This window comes from Leptosomus discolor, chromosome 1 (assembly GCF_034619465.1).
Source record: "Leptosomus discolor isolate bLepDis1 chromosome 1, bLepDis1.hap2, whole genome shotgun sequence".
In the NCBI taxonomy this organism is placed as follows: Eukaryota; Metazoa; Chordata; class Aves; order Leptosomiformes; family Leptosomidae; genus Leptosomus; species Leptosomus discolor.
In genome coordinates, this window is record NC_141391.1 from 201,942,894 (window position 1) to 201,960,585 (window position 17,692).

General features: G+C 43.6%; 1 protein-coding gene across 1 annotated transcript; it reads right to left on the bottom strand.

Annotated features, from left to right (window-relative positions):
* Positions 1 to 4,272: 4,272 nt before the first annotated feature.
* Positions 4,273 to 16,158, bottom strand: TRMU (tRNA mitochondrial 2-thiouridylase). Its single transcript, XM_086473841.1, has 11 exons — positions 16,074 to 16,158; positions 14,791 to 14,956; positions 12,481 to 12,587; positions 11,796 to 11,918; positions 9,751 to 9,923; positions 8,732 to 8,785; positions 8,121 to 8,187; positions 7,194 to 7,294; positions 6,033 to 6,177; positions 5,701 to 5,783; positions 4,273 to 4,626 (listed from the first exon to the last, which is right to left on the bottom strand). Exons 1-11 carry the CDS (start codon positions 16,156 to 16,158, stop codon positions 4,480 to 4,482), a joined length of 1,251 nt encoding a protein of 416 aa, XP_086329967.1. The 3' UTR covers positions 4,273 to 4,479.
* Positions 16,159 to 17,692: the final 1,534 nt, after the last annotated feature.

A 17,692-nucleotide genomic window follows, 5' to 3' on the forward strand; every position in this document is an offset into this window, starting at 1 on the left:
ACACATGGGACGGCAAAAGAAACGTACCACCCCCTCTGACCAGCACAAGCTATTTGGAAACGCTGTCCTAAACCTGCAAGCTTCATGTTGCCAGACGTGTGCAACTTGTTGTAAAACATCCCGTACAAGAAGCTATTTGCAATTTGAATTTTACAAATGCCTACCAATGCCTAGCCCCCATCAGTACAGTGGGATTCACTAGGCGCAACAGCAGCAATTGCTTTATCATGTCAAAGGTCTTTGCTCATCATCACGGCAAGAGGCTGAGCTGCACTGAAGCCAAGAAGAAGTCTCCATCCTTCTCAGACAATGAGCATCTACTAACCAAACACTGTCCATACTCACTTCTTCCTCAGGTGAGATTTCTTCAGTAGAACCATGAGGTTCAGTTCTGATGATGAAATCAAAGTCCCTGAGCCTCAAACGTGAATTGAGACGGTTGCTAGAGAGGTTTCCACCAAAGAGCAGCATGTTAGCTTACAAATTTTCTGCATTAGCTATCATGGATTGCTGCTGTATCCACATTTAAGGACATTTAGAGAAAACAGGGAAGCAGAGCATCTGTTAAAACACCTCTGTCCTACAGGAGCTGTAGGAGACGCTTGTTGTGCCCCACCCCAGCTATGCTACAAGCAGCATTGGCTAAATTTCCTTCTGTGAGGCACTGGCTCAGTGGCTCCCAGCAAACCTGGGATCTTGTTGCCAGAACTCTTAAATCCACCATAACGATGTTAAAAGCACTTACAACTTCTGCACTGCGTGTGCCAAGCAAGCACCCTGAGTCCCCCAAGCTTGGGATGCGCCCAGCATTGTACCAGTGACCCAGCAGCCAAGTCTTCCCAGGCATAACATACTGGGAGAATTTGTCCTCAGAATGGGATTTAGAAAAAAATCAGCCCACCTGATAGAGATAAAAAGAAAAAAGCTCAGGAAGGGTGGAAAAACTCCTCTTCAAAGGTTCAGGAAACGCATTCAGGCCGTGGAGAAACACATCCCCCCTGCTTGAATGAGCCCTCTCCCGGAGTTGGGTGCTTTCTCACTGTGCTCGTAGCCAGCAATGCTTTACCCAGGCAGCAGAGATCAAACCACTCAGCAGCTCCACCCATCATTGAAGCAATGCTCACACCCAGAAAACCACAAGTAACTACTAAGCCTGTAGGGCAGGATGAACATTTTATTACAAAAAAAATAGCAAATTTATCAAAACTATTGTGGGATTTTTGTTGTTGTTCTGAAAGTATTTGCAAAAAAAAAAAATTATCAAGTAGGGTTTTGCTTAGAAAACTTTTTCAGAGCAGGTTCAAAAGACTGTCTAAGAGCAAATGAGTTTAAAACCAGGACGATGTGAACCGGCTGTATGGATCTTGTTTCCTTCACCCTGAGCTCCAGGCAGAGCTCGGTACCTCAGTGTCCCCAGGCTGATACAGTTTCAGTGGGTTCGGGCAGGCCCAGAAGCAGACATTTTTAGGCAGCTCTGAGAACTTACCTTGTGGACACTTTAATAAGTCCAGGGATCACAGGTGACTATACAATAGCTAAATTTCAGAGTTTTAGAGCCAAAAGATTGTACACATTTAAATCCTTGGAGCCACATAGGAAAGGAAACACAGGCTGGTAGAAACATGAAAGCAAAAAGGAGGTAAGGACTCATTATACAAACATGAAACACTAACGGTTGGAAACTACCAGTGTCAAACACAGCCTTAAGCTAAACAAAATTACCAGCTGGGGTCCACTGGCTCTGCAATCCTTTACCAGCTCTAAAGACCTGACTTTCATTTCCAGGTAGTGGCACCCATAATGGTCTACACAGCGACTTTAGGACTTTAAAAACCAGTAACTCTCATCCATTTGAAGAATGAGGAAACGTTAACAGCAACTCCAACTCGGACGAAGCTCCTGGGGGAGGGTGCAGCTCCCAGGCGTGGCAGAGCTGGGCTCCTTGCCTGCAGGAGGTGGGCGCTGCTGGAGGGTCCGTGTCACCAGGAGCTGTGGCAGGAGGCCAGCAGCCTGGGCCACATCAGAGGGGAGAAAAGAGAGATTAATTGGATCTTCCCTGAAACCCTGTAGCCTTGAGAGCCCAAACCCGCCACGGCACGGAAGGAGGGACAGGCAGAGTGATGGCAGCGGGACACTCGCTGCCCCAGGGGACAGACGCTCCAGCTGCTGCCCTGACCCAGTGTCTAGGGAGGTTGGCTGCTCACCAGGCACGGGGAGGCAGGGTGCCCTGGGGAGACCCAGCAGCGGACTGGGTTGGCAAGCTAAGGCAGCAGGGTAATCCAGGCAGGAGAGGCCTTGGAAACAAAACAGGCAGGAGGGGCCTCTAGACGTCCCTCTGACGTGCCCATACACCACACGTGCAGCGAGGGGAACACACGAGAGGAGCAGAGGAGCTAGAGGTCTGCGTGCAGTTGCAGGGGTTGATCTCATCGGGATCATGAACGCACGGTGCCATGAAAGGCACACGCAGTCCGGGAGGTCTCTGAGTGCTGACAGCTTCCTGACAGAAATATGGAGAAGCCGATGAGGGAGCATTGGGGCATCTGTCGCACAGAGAAGCTCAGAGAGCTGAGGCTGTTCAGCCTTGAGAAAAGAAGGCTCAGGGGGATCTTAGCAATGCAGGTTGTGGGGTTTCCATTCTTGGAGATTCTCAAAATCTGACAACACAGCCCTGAGCAAGCTTCTCTAGTTGCCCCTGCTTTCAGCAGTGGAGTTGGACTAGATGGTCTCCACAGGTCCTTGCCAACCTCTGCAACTCTGCAAATTTTCAAAGGAAGGGAATTTTTAGACACAGAGATGGCTATGCCCTCTTTCATGTCCTTACAGGTGAACCTACCTCTACCAGTACCGTAAACACACCCGAGAGTGTTGTGAGATGAAGTAGTCATAAAAACACAGTAACACAAAACATTTGTGAAGATCCTAATCAGGATATTTACTGGAAAACTCAGATGAAGACAGCGTGGAGCATTAACTCCTTAGTAAGTAATTCCACATTTTGCAAAGACAAAAGTTTCAGGAAAGATAAGCGAAACATTAGGAAAACCCCATAAAAGTCATGACCAGGACCCTTAACATGACTGACCAACACAAATCGGGGTCTGATGTGAAGCACAAATAGACTTTACAATTAACTTGCACAGGGATAGACACTCTGAAGACAGATTTTTAAACTGAATTGATTTTGGCACCAGTGGAAAAGGATGGCTTTTCAACCCCTCTCAAGCATATCTACTGTAATGTCAAATAAACACCTAAGATTTTAACAGCCTAGGTTTTTTTCCATACGGCTCCCTCAACTGTGTGTTTAACTTTTCCAGACTGGCAGGTAGACACGGAAGAGTGTCTTCTCTCCCTTTTACTTCCACACTTTGAAGAAAAGAGGCTACCTTTTACTTTTCTTACCAGAAGAAATATAGGAAATTCTTAGAAGACAACATGTAATCCAAGCCTTCAGATCTGCTGAAAAGATCTATTCATAGGACAGCTTTCCTACCACCTAAATCGGATGCAAATCTCAAAAGACTACACCCATCTACACCCGCTCCTGCACAGCTGTACTTTAGGGACAGTTACCTTCTACTACCATGTTGAAAGACAGCAATTTATTTTTGTTGACTTGCTGTAATAAATTTTTATTATAAGCTTAGAGTGTCCTCAGTATTCACCCAGTCCTTATAAATGCAGATAATTTGGACAGGGGTATTCAGCTCTTCCTAATACCGCTCCATCTTGACACACGGAAAGATCCTACTATTATCGGGTCTATATTAAGTTAGCTGCATAATAAGGAAACGGGTATGAATTTGCCTTTTTCTAAAGCACAACAACGTATTCTCTTCTCCAGGAAACAAACCAAACAGCCACTGCCCTCAGCAGTTAACAAGAAATTAGTCACTTGTGTGAAAAAATTTAACAATCAAGACTGTTTTATGCCCCAAGGTTTGTAATTCTGAATTACATAAACATCTGAAACCAGGACTTAATACAGCTTAAGAATCCAAAGCATTTCTTATAAAACTATATAAAATGAAAAATAAATATTTGTTGTTTGGAGTTCACTCAAAATGGTGAACTTAAATATAATTAATTTCTTTTCTAGAGTTCAAAGCACAAATATGCTCAGTGTAAAACAACTTGACCAAGGGCAGGTATCTTCAAGTAAGAAAAAAAAAAAGTACACAGAAAGGATAGATTTATGATTTCAGACATGACTTTTATATTAAAATTCCTGTAACTACTATTACAGAAAAACTTTAAGACATGCCTTGATACATATTAACGGAAGTATCACCATCTGGTTCAGAAAAATTGTACCAAACTGGCTTAGTTTTAAACCTGTTCAGTGTTAACAGTCAAGAGCTGGGATGGTCAACTGACCTTCAGAACATACGGATCAACATAAACTATGTTTATTATTGGTTTTATTATTCTCAGGCAGCAAACTCTCCCAAGTCCTTCAACAAACAAACCCACGTGTTACGTTGCTGGTTCTATCTTGTCGATCTCTTCCTTCTTCGGACCTTCCTCTCGGTTTTTGCCCTGTTGCAGGGTATACACCGATGGGCCCATCCTCAGGATCTTCCCGCTGCCCAAGCACTCATCACCCTTGTAGAACACAGCAAACTAGGACATAAACACAGGGAGTCTTTTCAGCAGCTGCAAACGGCACGGTGCGCAAGTACAGGCTGTGCAAGACTGCGGGACAGTGAGTGTATTTATTTAAATTTGTTCTGACTAAATGTTAAGAAAAAAACCCCAAAAAACCGTGAAGGATTTGTTGGCTCACATGAGTGTAAATATAAACCTGTTGGTGGAAGTTCCTTTGTGAACTTCTACACGATTATCTCAAAACTCTTCAGTTACTGAGGTGGCATGGGTTGTGCTGGAAAGCTTCCTTTCCCAAAGGGGACGACACACACCACATCATCCGCATCTTCACCGGACCCTCCCCAGACGCCTGCGCCCAGGTTACTGTGGCACTTCTCAAAACAGGACAGGGACCAAGGACGACTGGAGCAGACCACCTGGAAGGAGGCGACTGGGGCTCCCTGATGTGCTCAGCAGGTTCTTGCAGGAGAGGAGGAGCACAGACCTCCTGGCCTTGTCTCATTACCTTGCAGCCAAGAGCCCGGTTACAGGCTTAGCAGCTCCTGGCAGCCGGGCTTCTCCTGCCCGCCATCAGCTCTGGCTGCAGTCTTCTCAGCTCAGCTCACTCATGCAGAAAATGTTTGAGAACCACTGGTTTACGATTTGATGGAGTATCTTTATATTAGCAGTGTTAAAAGGCATCACTGCCCTGTACCACTTCTCAGTACTGTACCGGGACAATGAAACTCACTACACAAATTTGAACACTAAAACCATATTAAGTGGCCAGTTAACAAACTAATGCCTTTTAAAATCTATTTAAGACAACAACAGATTCCATTTTGGCATATACAATTGATTACCAGAGATGTTTTCATGTATTTCTATAACTTGTAAGTCAGTTTCTCAGACTATATGGATAACAAGTGACCACTTAAAACCAGAAACAATCTCCTTCAAAACAGCTGATGAATAGTCAAAGTAGAGCTAACTGCTCTCATATGCAAATAACTTACCTATTTTGCTCCAGCTAATAAAAAGACTACTCTGTTTTATTAGCTAGATAAGCCAAAACACAAAAAAGGAAAGAAAATCACTCTAATAACTTACCTGCCCAGGTGTGATAGCTCTTGCTGGCTTCACTAGCGTCACCCACACACTTCCATCTTGGTTTAGAGTCAGCACACAAGGCACTAGAGCAGAAAATGGCCAAACACCTGCCAGTTAATCCTTATGGTCACATTACAAAAGAGAAACCTTCACTATTAGGTTAAACAGAAGTCAGTAAAAATACTACTGCACAGAATTTTTTATAAAGACACTACAGAAAGACAAGCCAAAACATTTAAACTATTCTGCAAAACTACGCTGAGCACACTACCGCGGTTTCACAAACTGCGTAAAACAAAAAACCAGAACAAAACAAAACAAGGTCTGATTACCCAGTGACATCTGGTGCCGAAACCTGAAATGACATTCCATCATTTTATCTCTAACGAGCTCTGCAGGAGGCTCCTCTGCTATCCAGTGCACTCGGTTTGTCCGCAATAGGTCTCTGTACAGAGCAGGGTGATCTGTTGATGGTGCCTTAAAATACATTTATTTAATGCTGATGTTTTTGCTAGAGAGCGTATAACTTATAAAATGAAGCATGAAATATAGAAGCATCAAACCACATCACAACAAAGAAAAAACGAGGAAGAAAGCAAGCATTTATTAGCATTTAATCAGCTTCCAGGTGGAAGCCTTCAATGAAAAAAACAGGCTAAAGCAAGCCCGAATTAAATTTGTCAGTCTTCTACATCTCAGAGTCATGTCACTTCTTGTATCCTTTTACCTCCAACCATATCTCTGCCTTCTTCAGGCAGAGTTCAGATATCTACTGTCCTCCTTATCAGATCTCAACAAGATGCTGCCTCCCTCTTCTCCAGTTTCTCAACTCAACACCTCCCAGCAAAGGCGCTGCACGCACACAGCCTTACTGTAGGGCACAAAAAAATCTCTTAGTGGTCCTGCCTGTTTGCTCTCAGCTCTCGTATGATTGATTTTTTCCTCCCAGGCACATCAGCAAGTAGCAGAACACCTCATTATAATCACATCAGTATCAAATAAGAGCAACAACTGCATGATCAGCAAGAAACATTAACAATGCTAGCAAGCTGCAGAACTCCCAGTAATCTCATATGATTAGTCATTAATACACCAATTATTTGCAGTATTATATACATCCTGTGTCAGCTTTCAAAATGATAAAACTGTATTACTGCCTGCTATTTCTTTTACTAAAAAAAAGAAAGTAGCAATACACAGCAAACCAAGTTAATACACATTTTATATACTGTGTCATAACAACTACAATAAAACCCTCATGTTTTAGAGTAGACTGGCCAATTCTTTTCAGTGTTTGCCCTTTGTTTGGAAAGGTTCTACGCCAAAATCTAAACCAACTTTCTACTCAGGAAAAGCCAGTTTGGACAAGATGTTTCAAATTTACCCCAAGAGGAAAGCCAAGAATTCTGCCCAGGTTAGAAGCACATTCCGTGCAGCAGGAGTCACAAAACGCTTGCATTAGTCATTTGCAGTACCAGTGTTAATTAACTCACCACAAAGACATCTCCAGTGCTGACATCTTTGTCTACAACGAACCAAGCATCCTTCAGGCCTGCTAATCTAGCCCTCTGGCCTATGGTGTAGAGGAACCAACCTAAAGAAATACAAAAATGTAATGCTGCTAGCAACTTTTCATCTTTTACTTTCAGAAAAATACGTTAAAATCATTCCCCCAAAACTTCCCCACTAAACAAAGAATAATGAACCAAGCTGTCTCAGAGAAGCGCGCCAGTGACAAACTAAACTAACATCTACTCAGAAGTTTTCATCTGTACCTGAAACACATTTCAAACTAATCCATTTCAATTGCGGTACTCTTAGGGTTTATAAAAGACAAACATTTCTTTATCTCAGCTTCAATTTCTGGTTTTGCTACCACTTAGTCTTACCAATTTCCCTTATTTTTATGTACTAGTAGAATATCATACTTCCATAAATCACTTGGGAGAGGAACCCAGTTCTGGCAGCTAGAACTGAGGAAAGCAAAGGAGGGACACACAGAAGGAAAGGAAAAGGTAAGCTGCCCATGTTTGGTGATGTCCTACTGTGCACCACTGGGGTGCACGGGGTATTTTTTCTGCAAAGTTTATGTACTAAAGAGTCTGGAACTGAAGCACAGTCACTTTGAAAGAATTAAATGAACAATGGTCTCTCAGTATTAAATTAACAACCACTTAGTATCAACAGAGTAACTCTAATAATTATAATTTACTTTCTTGCAACACAGAACAAATAATCAAGAATCAGTTGTTGTTCAAGGCTTTACTACTGTACAAAGCAAGTTTTCCATGATTATTAGTTATCCAGCTGGGAAAAACCTGTAGACTAGTTTGGAATTTCACAAAATTTGTCCCTCCAAATATAAGCAGCATTGTTCCATTTATCTAAAAGCAGTTATTAAGGTGGGTTTAGCCAATTACCTTTGTGTGTTCCCATCACCTTCTTATCTTCAATGGAAACAAAGTTACCTGGTTGAGGTTCTAAATACTACCAAATAGGAAGAAATTAAGTCACAAGATGGCCCACAAAAACCTCATGGTATACTTCAGGTCCTGTCACTACATTCCCTTGAAGTTGGAAAATAACTTTTCAAGAAGCAAATTCTGCCCAAGCAGCTTACTGCCTCTTCCCTGATGCTGATTTAGTGAGAAGCAGGAAGGGCAGACCCAATCAGCAGTAACTCCGGGCTTCACTCCCCCCATCCTCACCTATGCCGGGGGACAGCAGGATTCAGCCATCCGCCCCTCTCACATTCCAACCCCCTGTGAGAGCCTGGCAGGCACAGGAGTGCAAGTCCACATGCTCCTTTTGCTGCAGAAAGTGACTGACTGTTGGCTGCTGGAGGGTCAAGGTACTTCCTATGGCTGTGGGCGTTAGGTTCTGGGCAGGCTTGGGACTGCAAAGGGAGGTGGGGCGTTGCTACTTAAGTGTGGGCCACAAGCTGTTGGGAGATTTTTCTTTAGACAGTGTTACAAATTACTACTGAAAACCAGAACAGAATATAGATTGTCATAGATTTAATGTTGCTCACCTCAAGAAGGAAATTTTCAAAGTTTCTTTCACCAATGAAACAGACTCCCATACTCTGAAAAAGAAACGTGGTATCAAATCCATAAAAGCAGAGAAAAACATTTTAAATAATGCTTATTAATAATTTGTCCAAGACGGATTTTCCCCTTCCCTATGTATCCCAAACTATACTAGGCATCTCATAAAATAAAAAATCCCCACAACATCTGCTCCAACATCAGTAAACATTCTATACAGTATCAGTGAGAGCCGTAAATACAGAAAAGAGGAGAAATAATAGGAAATAGAACACATGTTCAATAAATAAATATATTAACCTTGGTGACTGTATTGTTTGTGTATTAAAACCAGAAGTCTCTTTCAGATTAAAGTACAAAAGTAACACAAATTATACAGTAATGCTATACCTCTTGCAAATAAACCTTTCAAAAAAAACAAGCTTTCCTTTTTCTTTCGGTTACTGCCTCCATTCTTCAAACACCCGTTTAGGGTGGACAATATAAACATTAAAAGCGATCAAGGCAGCATCAGCAATACAATTGCCACCAGCACTACATTCTGTCAGGATCAACTCATGAAGTGTTAGTTCTCAGAGAAACAGAACTTTTTTTTTTTTTTAAAGAGTAACCATGGAAAAACAGTATGATCCAATTTCTATAAAGACATATTGAAAAACAATCACAGTGAAGAAGCCTTTAAAAGCTATGGAAAATAAAGGCCAAAGGCTTCTCACCTGCTGTGACAGAGAAAGCTTTCCTTAAGGCTCACAGCATCCTAACACCTTCACCTTAGTTCTTCTGAGATACAATGGTAGACAAATTATCTGCAAGCTAAAACACACAACTAAACACAAGCTCGTAACACTACTTTAAGCAAGCAGACAGCTGTAAACCTGCCTCCCAGCCTGTTCTATTATGGTGCTCAGAAACAGACGAGTTGTCATAGATCAAAGTTCAAAAAGTTCAGGAAAGTCTATTTTAGAGAGAAATACAAATCAAAAGAGTTTAAGTGTTACCATGCCTCTTTTTTCTTTAGCACATGATGAAGGCCATGTTCCGCTGCTATCTTCTTTACAAAAGTTTTTGTTAAATCCCCTAAAGGGAAAATGGTTTTCCTCAAAGCATCCTGCGAGATCTGACTCAGAAAGAAGGTCTGGTCCTTAAAGAGGTCAGCCCCTTGAAGGAGTTTCACAGCTGCAAAGTGCAGAACACACAAAGCATCACAACATAACCCCCTTTAATAGGTCAACTTCCTTTAGCATTTTGTTTGACAATCAACATTTCAGTTTCATTTTTTCCAAATACATGTTAAAGACAGTATTTTTCAGATTTTTCAAACTCTAACTGAAAATGTTTGGGTATTTTCTCACCACTAAAAAGTTCTAAAAAGGTCTTGATTTTGTGCAACCCAGATTCTTACAAAGTCTTACATTGCCTCATCTACTGCAACACTGGATGTGTCACTGGCAAGAATATCAACAATATGAAAAATGAAAAGAACTTTCACATCTCATGTGAAAGAGAGAATGGAGATTCAAGTATCTTGGAGTATACTGTCCATCAAAAAGATGTTCAGTTTTGCCCTGAAATCACACTGCTGTATATCAATGACTTGAATGATCAGTAGAGTTATTCCCAGTGCTCAGAGAGGAGAGTTTGACGCTTTTTTTTTTTTTTTCTTTAACAGATGAAGTCTCCCTGATTGCCAGCTGAAATAAAACTGGTATAATTTTTCAGTCATGTTCTGTCCACTCTCTTTAAGAGCTAATAGCTCTGCTTTGTACATCTGTTATCTGTCTCCTGACTCAAACACCAGCTACATGCCAACAGCTCAGTCACAACCAATAATACAAACCCTCTGTAACAGGGCAGGAAGCCTGTTTAGAGCACCACAAAATACTACAACTGTGAACCACAGTCTGTCACAAGTACAGACTGTTGGTCCCATTGGGGCCATTTCAACTTTCCAGATATAAAATTAAAACAAATAAACCCCTTTAAGTCCAGAACAAACAAATGAAAGCAAGGAAGCTGTAACACAAAAACATCACCACGGCAGCTTTGCATAGTGGTAGTTTACAAGTGCCTTTCCCTCTGGGTATCGCCTGCTTCTCATTATACACCCAAGCTTCATCTGAGCCACTTTACCGCATCCCAGCCACTGCAGAGCTGTTTGGGAAATCTCTACGCTGCCATCCAAACTGTGCTAGTGCTGTGCAGAGACACCCCCAAACCAGCGCTCATCAAGCTGGCTTTGGTACTGACACCCAGAGAACCACCGCGGTGCTGAGATCCACCTCTGATTAGGCACAGCCACAGGAAGATGGTTAAAGCGAAAAGCAGAACCTGCGCTGCTGCTACCAGCACCTTCGCTGACCTGAGAATCTCAGCCTTAAAATGCCTGCACGATCTGCACTCGCACTTCTCAACTGCAGAGTAGGCAGAACCTTCACCTACCTGGGAAAACCAGGCTGCTACAGAACAGAGAAATAGGGCAGAATAGTTGCATTACTGAATGAGAACCTGGTTTTTTTCAGTAAAATAATACACATTCCAATTACTGTATAAAAGTATGTTATTAATTTTAATGTTTCAAAGCCATAATTCTAAAATTCCGCTTATGCATATCCCCGTGATGAGTCCTATCCATACTAGATACTGAATAGTCAAAGAATACATTCCCTAAAATAGAAGAAACATTTAAAAAGAAAATTTTATGTAAGTCACGGAGATACTTGGTAAAGATTTCTTGAAACACTTCTCCAGGGTATAGAAGATAGCCCTGCCTCCTTAATCCACATTACAGCTCCTCAAGAATGTTAATTACTACTGAAATGCTTATTCTTACCTCTGCACCTGGATTAGAACTCTTAAAATAGAAAATGTAATACCTGACTCGTCAGGGTGATTTTCAGTTTTGCACAATCAACCACCTACAAAGACTAATGGTAATTAAAATGGTAATTGTTCTGTGTGTAACAAACTTCCCTGATTCTGTGACACCAAATATAGTTTAAATTTCTCTTTCATATCTAGGATGAAATATGAAATGAAGAAACCACTTACTATTTCTAACTTCAAAACGGTTTCTGAAAAGCCTTTGTGGTCTTTTAATATGTTTCTGTTGAAACACCTCCTCATCCTCTAGTGAGGTCCTAGCATAATGCCCAGTAGCAATTGCATCTGCTCCTATCAAGGAAAAAAAAAAAACCACAAAAAGCACAAAGGCACATACTTGAAATTCACATTTAAAACAGGATTATAAACATCCAGCAAGAAAAGCAGAAAGCAATGAAGGAAGAAAACCTATAGAGAATTCTTCTACTGACAATAATCATACTCCTGATATTTAAAGAACATAAACTATTCACCAGCATGCCAGCACTTGTGCTTTTGTACTTTAAGGACCACCTAAGAATGTAAAACTTAATGGTCAGATCAAGGTAAATCCTTGAATTAAATCTGTTCCTACATATGAGCAACCTTACTTGGTGGAAGACGATGCTGCCCACAGCAGGGGTTGGACTAGATGACTCCCTAAAGGTCCTTTCCAACCTGAACCATTCTATGACTCTATATGTAAAACCAAACTTAAAACCAAATACTTCGCAAATATTGACATACTGCCACAGAGATACGTGAATGAGGCATGCATATGAACTCAGGTTTTTCCCCACCTTTTCAAGAATTCGTATCCTTTAAGCATTTCCACGGCACGCACTCTGTACTGACACATTTGAAAAGGCCTTACCAAGGTTATCCATAGCATAATGAAGAAAGTAGTTGAACTTGATGTGCTTGTTACACACAATATCAGGATTAGGAGTCCTTCCCAATTCGTACTCTTTTAAGAGGTCACTGTAAAATAAAGATTCAAATGGATATCAACACTATTAACGCCACATAATACTATCCAAGACTGAATGATCTGTTTAAGCATGAGAACTTGACACCCAGTCATACTAAGCATTTTATGCAAGAAATAAAATACCCATTAGATTTTAACCTGTAAAAAACAATGCTTGGAAGATTTTCTCCTAAGTGCACCGAGGACATGGTCAAATGATCATTCACAGCCGTGTGACCGTGTTTTATTAAATTAATACTCCCTCAGGGGAGACCTGGCTGCCCACGGTGCACATCCCACTCGCCTCTGACACTTTCAGAATTAAACAACGCTGTTTAATTTTTCAAAGTGACAGTGGAGCGGAGTACACACCAGCAGTTACTGTGTCTCAGCTGAATGGACAATAACTTAACCTGCAATAAAGCCACCATAAGCAGTCATGGGGCTTAATGTTATAGAGATTTTTTTCCTGTCTTTTTTTTTTTTCCCTTCAAGAAATTCAAGTATTTTCACAAAGTCATATTGTGGCTTTACACTGTCATGTAACTGAAGTGCTTAGCACTGTTTGCTTGAGAACACTGACTAACTAACAGAATTAAACCAACATACAGTGATGGACTGAGACATCAAAAGGTCTGATCGCTGCATTATTTTGCTTGTCCTCAGTAGTCACCGAAGTCCAGAAGAACTGAGGGCACAGACTGGATCTAAAAGAACACCAGCAACCCCGGTATTTGGTTTTACTCTTCACCATCCGAAACACAATTAATTACTTCTTCCTCACCATGTTATACCTTACATTCACGAACAGAAAATAAAGGCACATATCTTTTGTTTTGTCTAACTCCTTTCTAACAGTTCTGAACTCAACAATTCATACTAATAATTAAATCATCTGGGTCTTCCCAGAGCTGCCTCCCTCTCGCTGGCTCAGCACTGCACTCTTACGATAGCACAATGCTCTTTTGCAAGCGTACACTGGAAGGTTTATAAAAGCCTCAGCATAAAGCCAGGCTCACATCAGTTCAGAACTTCAAGTAAAGTACAGCAGCGGAGAAAGGGCCACGAAGGATGCCTACTGAGCCTCTCTCTGACGTAAAGATCTGAAACAGACCGTGCACAAACATGGGAGACAAAAGATCTGGAATAGTTCTCTTGATAAAAGGTGGGTTTTGATGAATAACCCTCTAAAGAGAGATCCAGAGGAGAAGCAAATTCATGGTCAGTGATGACAGTAAAGAAAAAGGATTCTGAAACAAACCAAGACACTTGAAGCAGATCGTTTGGGAACACTGTACTAATAAATGATGAGAAGCAAAAGAAAAGCTGATCTTCTGCGATCTCTGATTCGCTATCATTTACAGACACATCCCACCCCTCAAGTGTTTTGGTAACATTTATTCATTCTCTCACACCAGCAGGGAATATCCCAGAACAGAGATGTTTGCTTCATCCACTCTACAAAAGTTTAGTGCTCAACTTGATGTCATTTCAACACGACGTAAAGTACCACGACTAGGTGATTCCTCAGTTTCTTACAAGACAAGGTGACAACAGCACTACTTAAACGGGGATGATGAAGATAGGGAACAACTGTTATGTACTCACACTGAGTGCATAAAAGATAAATGATGTTGTTATACCAATACGCCCCTTCTTCTGCCTCCCAAGAAAAACTCCCAGCTTTTCCTACGTAGAACTTTCTTCCCTTAAAGTGGAACAAATTCACAGGAAATCCTAACACCCTCTTTAGAGAACAGTTTCAAATTTGTTACAAGCTTAAAGAAGCAAGGCCAGCTCATGACTACTTTGTGCTAAACTGGATTCAGTATATATTAAGGCAAAACTCATTGTGTAAGTTACACACAGAGACAGTAACAGCACCCCATTTTTTTCTCAAGTTGCTCTAAGGTTGGGCCAGCCTGTGGGAAGCAGAAGAAATGAGCTGCAACAAAGCAACTGCTACACACTCGTAATAACTAGGGAGACATCTATTAATTTAAAAAATAATAAACATATGAAAATCAACATCCTCAACATGAATGAGAGAAAAAAAAAATTCCTCTCATATTTATCAGGCTTCAGTACTTTCTCTTAGCATGACAAAACCGCAATAAATTGCTGTTGCCCGTTATCTGTCCATCCCTACTTTTCACAGTCACATGGTACTACACTAAGACACTGACAGATCACCTGTTTTAAACACGTTTCTACCTGAATACTTCATTCCAGTATTCCTTCACGTAGGAAACCTGGTGAAAAGGTATATCGAGCTTCTGACAAACCCGGTAAGCATCTTCACAGTCCCTGTCAATGGAGCAAGCTCCTTGTTCATCCAGAGGGTCCCAGTTCTTCATAAAGACACCTGTCACCTGGTAGCCTACAAAATGAGGGTAAGAACGACTTATAAAGTGAAACCCTTGCAGTTTGGCCCCAAAACCCGTGTTTTTCAAGACTCGCTTGAGCAACTGCTTCCTTAGGAAGATGCAAGTGGTCCTGCCCTAAGCAAACATACTGCTAAGCAGTACGGTACAGGTACAGCATGTACAGCACAGGTACAGCATGACTGTTTCTGCAGCCAACATCCAACACAAAATCAAGCTTTTCCAGCAACCCAATGCGATGACAGTATCATAGAACAGTTTCGGTTGGAAGAGACCTTCAAGATCATCGAGCCCAACCTTTGTCCCAGCTCTACTAACACCTCTAAACCATGTCCCTAAGTACAACATATACCCATCTCTTAAACACCTCCAGGGATTGTGACTCCACCACCTCCCTGGGCAGGCTGTCCCAATGCCTGACAACCCTTTCAGTAAAGAAATTCTTCCTAATATCCAACCCGAACCTCCCCTGGTGCAGGTTAGGGCCATTTCCCCTTGTTCTATTGCTTGTTATTAGGGAGGAGACCAACACCCACCTCACTACAACCCCCTCTCAGGTAGTCGGAGATAGTGGTAAAGTCTCCCCTCCGCCTCCTCTTCTCCAGACTAAACAACCCCAGTTCCCTCAGCCACTCCCCATAAGACCTGTTCTCCAGGCCCTTCACCAGCTTCGTTGCCCTTCTCTGGACACGCTCCAGCACCTCAGTGTCCTTCTTGTAGTGAGGGGCCCAAAACTGCACACAGTATTCGAGGTGCGGCCTCACCAGTGCCCAGTACAAGGGTACGAACACCTCCCTGTTCCTGCTGGCCACATTATATTTGATACAGGCCAGGATGCTGTTGGCCGCCTTGGCCACCTGGGCACACTGCTGGCTCAAGTTCATATTATCAATCAATCAATATTTCGTAACTCCGAGTTTCTCCCAGCCCCTCCGCCACCGCCCACTCCTGCCGCCCCCGAGGCGCCCTACCCGGGGGGGGGCTGCTCCCCCCGCCGGACAGCGGCCGGCCAGGAGGGCCAAGAGCGGGCCGAGCGACGGCCCCCGCAACGCGGGCGGAGGGCAGTGCCCGGCCCTGCCGCCGGCCGGCCCACCCACCCACCCACCCACCCACCTCGGCGGCGCAGCAGCAGGGCGGCCACGGCGCTGTCCACCCCGCCGGAGACGGCGCAGGCCACGCGTCGCCCCGCCGCCAGCATCGCCCCCGCTCCGCAGCGCCCGCGGCGCCGCCGCTTCCGGCCGCCCGCCCCCCCGCTTCCGGCGGCCGCGGCCCGGGGCGGGGCGGGGCGGCGGCCAACGGCGCTCGGGGGAAACGCGCCTGCTGTCGGGGGTTCCGGGCGAGCAGGGGCGCGGGCCCGGGCCAGCCTTGCGCTCGCCATGGCCGCCCGCTCGCCCGTCGAGGCGGTGCCAGGGCGCGCTGGCCGCGGTTTGACGCCTTCAGCGCTTAACTCAGCGGCACGCAGCCGGGCTGCGCCTCTCCCGGCGGGGAAGGGGGGCCCCGGCCAGCGGCCGCAGGAGGGGCAGGGCAGGGCAGGGCGGAGATAAGGCGGTGTTCGAGGTGGAAAAATCAGGAGAGCTTTCTGGGCCACGGCTGTCCCCGCTTCAGGCCAGCCAGAACCCTCCACTTCAACCAAGAGCCCTCCAAGCGTCCGCGAGCAGCTGGACGAAGGAAGACCCAGAAGAGGTGATGGTCTCCGTTTGATTGCTTCATGTCCATTGTCAATAAGCCAGAGGTTATTCCAGCTGCTGCTACAGAGCAGCACCATCTCCGCTAGCTCCCTGCCCCACACAGACATCCTGCACCAGCCCTGCTTCAAGCACCTCTGGATGTTGGAGCGACTGACCTGTAACCTTGAAGTTGGAATGTGGCTCTCAGTTGAAGACACAGTGAGCTGCCAACTCAGTGCCCCAGCTCCCATGAATAGTTAGGCTAGTCAAGACAGGTGGTGAATCCCAGTATCCAGCTGCCTGCTTTAGGACCACAGCTGGAGGTTGTTTCAACTGGCAGATGACTGCCCCTTGTTCATAAGGTGGTGTGGTCATACTCAAACCCGGTATTTAGATCTGCTGCCTGGCGAAGCATACATTCACAAACTAGTTCTCAAGGGGCCCAGAGGCCTTGGCTTTCCTGCAAGTCCTTGAACTGCAGGGCATAAACCCATTTTAACTCTTTTCTAAAAATAAATCACAAATACATCACTCAAAAGAAACAAGTTTGGGTTTGTTTTTTTTTCTCTTTCAATTTAGAAATATGGAACCAAACTCATTTACCCCCCCATTTAAAGACTGGTTGAGGACCTGGTTTGAGTATTAGTTTTAACTGCACAGCACTAGTTCAAATAATGTTTTGGTAATTACTTTGTTTGAAGAAACCCTCTTCACAGAAGGAAAGCAGGAACAAGCAAACTATACAAATGCTATGGTTTTATGGTTCATAGGTGGCAGGAACAGGCAGCATGGCTGCTTCCTCTGACTCAGAATTCTGTCTTCTCAACCAGGCCAAAGGCCTTCATTCAGAACAGTCTGACACTGCAGTACCCAGAAAAGGCAGCTGTGCCGAGAAGTAGGCAAGTGCCTTCAGATAAAGCCAAGGCAGCAGCCTTGTTCAACATTGAAGTGTTTGACAAGCTCATCTGAACATTTCTTCCTAAAAACTTAAGAGTCTCCCACTTCCACCACTTTTTCAATTAATACAGACAGCTGAAAATCCATTTTTAACTCTTGATAAACTTT